General features: G+C 34.9%; 1 protein-coding gene across 2 annotated transcripts in view; it reads left to right on the forward strand.

Moving 5' to 3' along the window:
• Window positions 1-805, forward strand: part of LOC106874137 (tubulin polymerization-promoting protein family member 2) — a 68208-nt gene that overhangs the window by 57293 nt on the left and 10110 nt on the right. For both annotated transcript variants that reach the window (XM_014921766.2, XM_014921757.2), the window contains exon 3: window positions 516-684. In XM_014921766.2, the coding sequence (XP_014777252.1) occupies window positions 516-684 (169 nt within the window). The remainder of the gene's footprint in view (window positions 1-515; window positions 685-805) is intronic.

Here is an 805-nt window from a genome sequence, read left to right on the forward strand (position 1 = left end):
TGTGTGTGTGTGTGTGTGTGTGTGTGTTTGTCCCCTGCCATCGCTTGACAACCAATGCTGGTGTGGTCCCTGTTACTTAGCGGTTCGGTAAAAGTGACCGATAGAATAAGTACTAGGCTTACAAAGAATAAATACTGGGATCGATTCCTTCGACTAACACCCTTCAAGGCGGTGCTCCTGCATGGCCGCAGTCAAATGACTGAAACAAGTAAAAGAATAAAAGAATAATCAAGGTGGCGAGTTGGCAAAATTCTTTTTACACTGGACAAAATGCTTAGCGGCATTTCGTCCGTCTTTACTTTTAGAGTTCAAATTCCGCCGAGATCTACTTTGCCTTTCATCATTTTGGGGTCGATAGAGCAAATACCAGCTGAGCACTGGTGTCATGTAATCGACTAACCTCTTCCCCGAAAATACTGGCCTCGTACTAAAATTTGAAACCAATATTCTGTATACAATTGTATTCTTTTTCACTCCATGGGTCTCACGCCTTAATTAATCCATAATTCTTTCAGATATATGTTAATGGAGAATTTCCCGCAATTTATACGTGGCTGTGCCCATGAATACGCTAAATTAAAATCAAAAGATCTTAAATTACCATTGGATGACCCTAAAGTGGAGAAATACTACCAAAGTTTCGTCACCAAATTATCTACTGGAAGGCCAAATGTTAAAGAAGTGGTATGTAACTTTTATTATTACTATTATTATTTTATTATTATTATTATTATTATTATTATTATTACTATTATTATTATTATTATTATTATTATTATTATTATTATTATTATTATTATTATTA

The sequence above is a fragment of the Octopus bimaculoides genome, chromosome 10 (genome assembly GCF_001194135.2).
Source record: "Octopus bimaculoides isolate UCB-OBI-ISO-001 chromosome 10, ASM119413v2, whole genome shotgun sequence".
In the NCBI taxonomy this organism is placed as follows: Eukaryota; Metazoa; Mollusca; class Cephalopoda; order Octopoda; family Octopodidae; genus Octopus; species Octopus bimaculoides.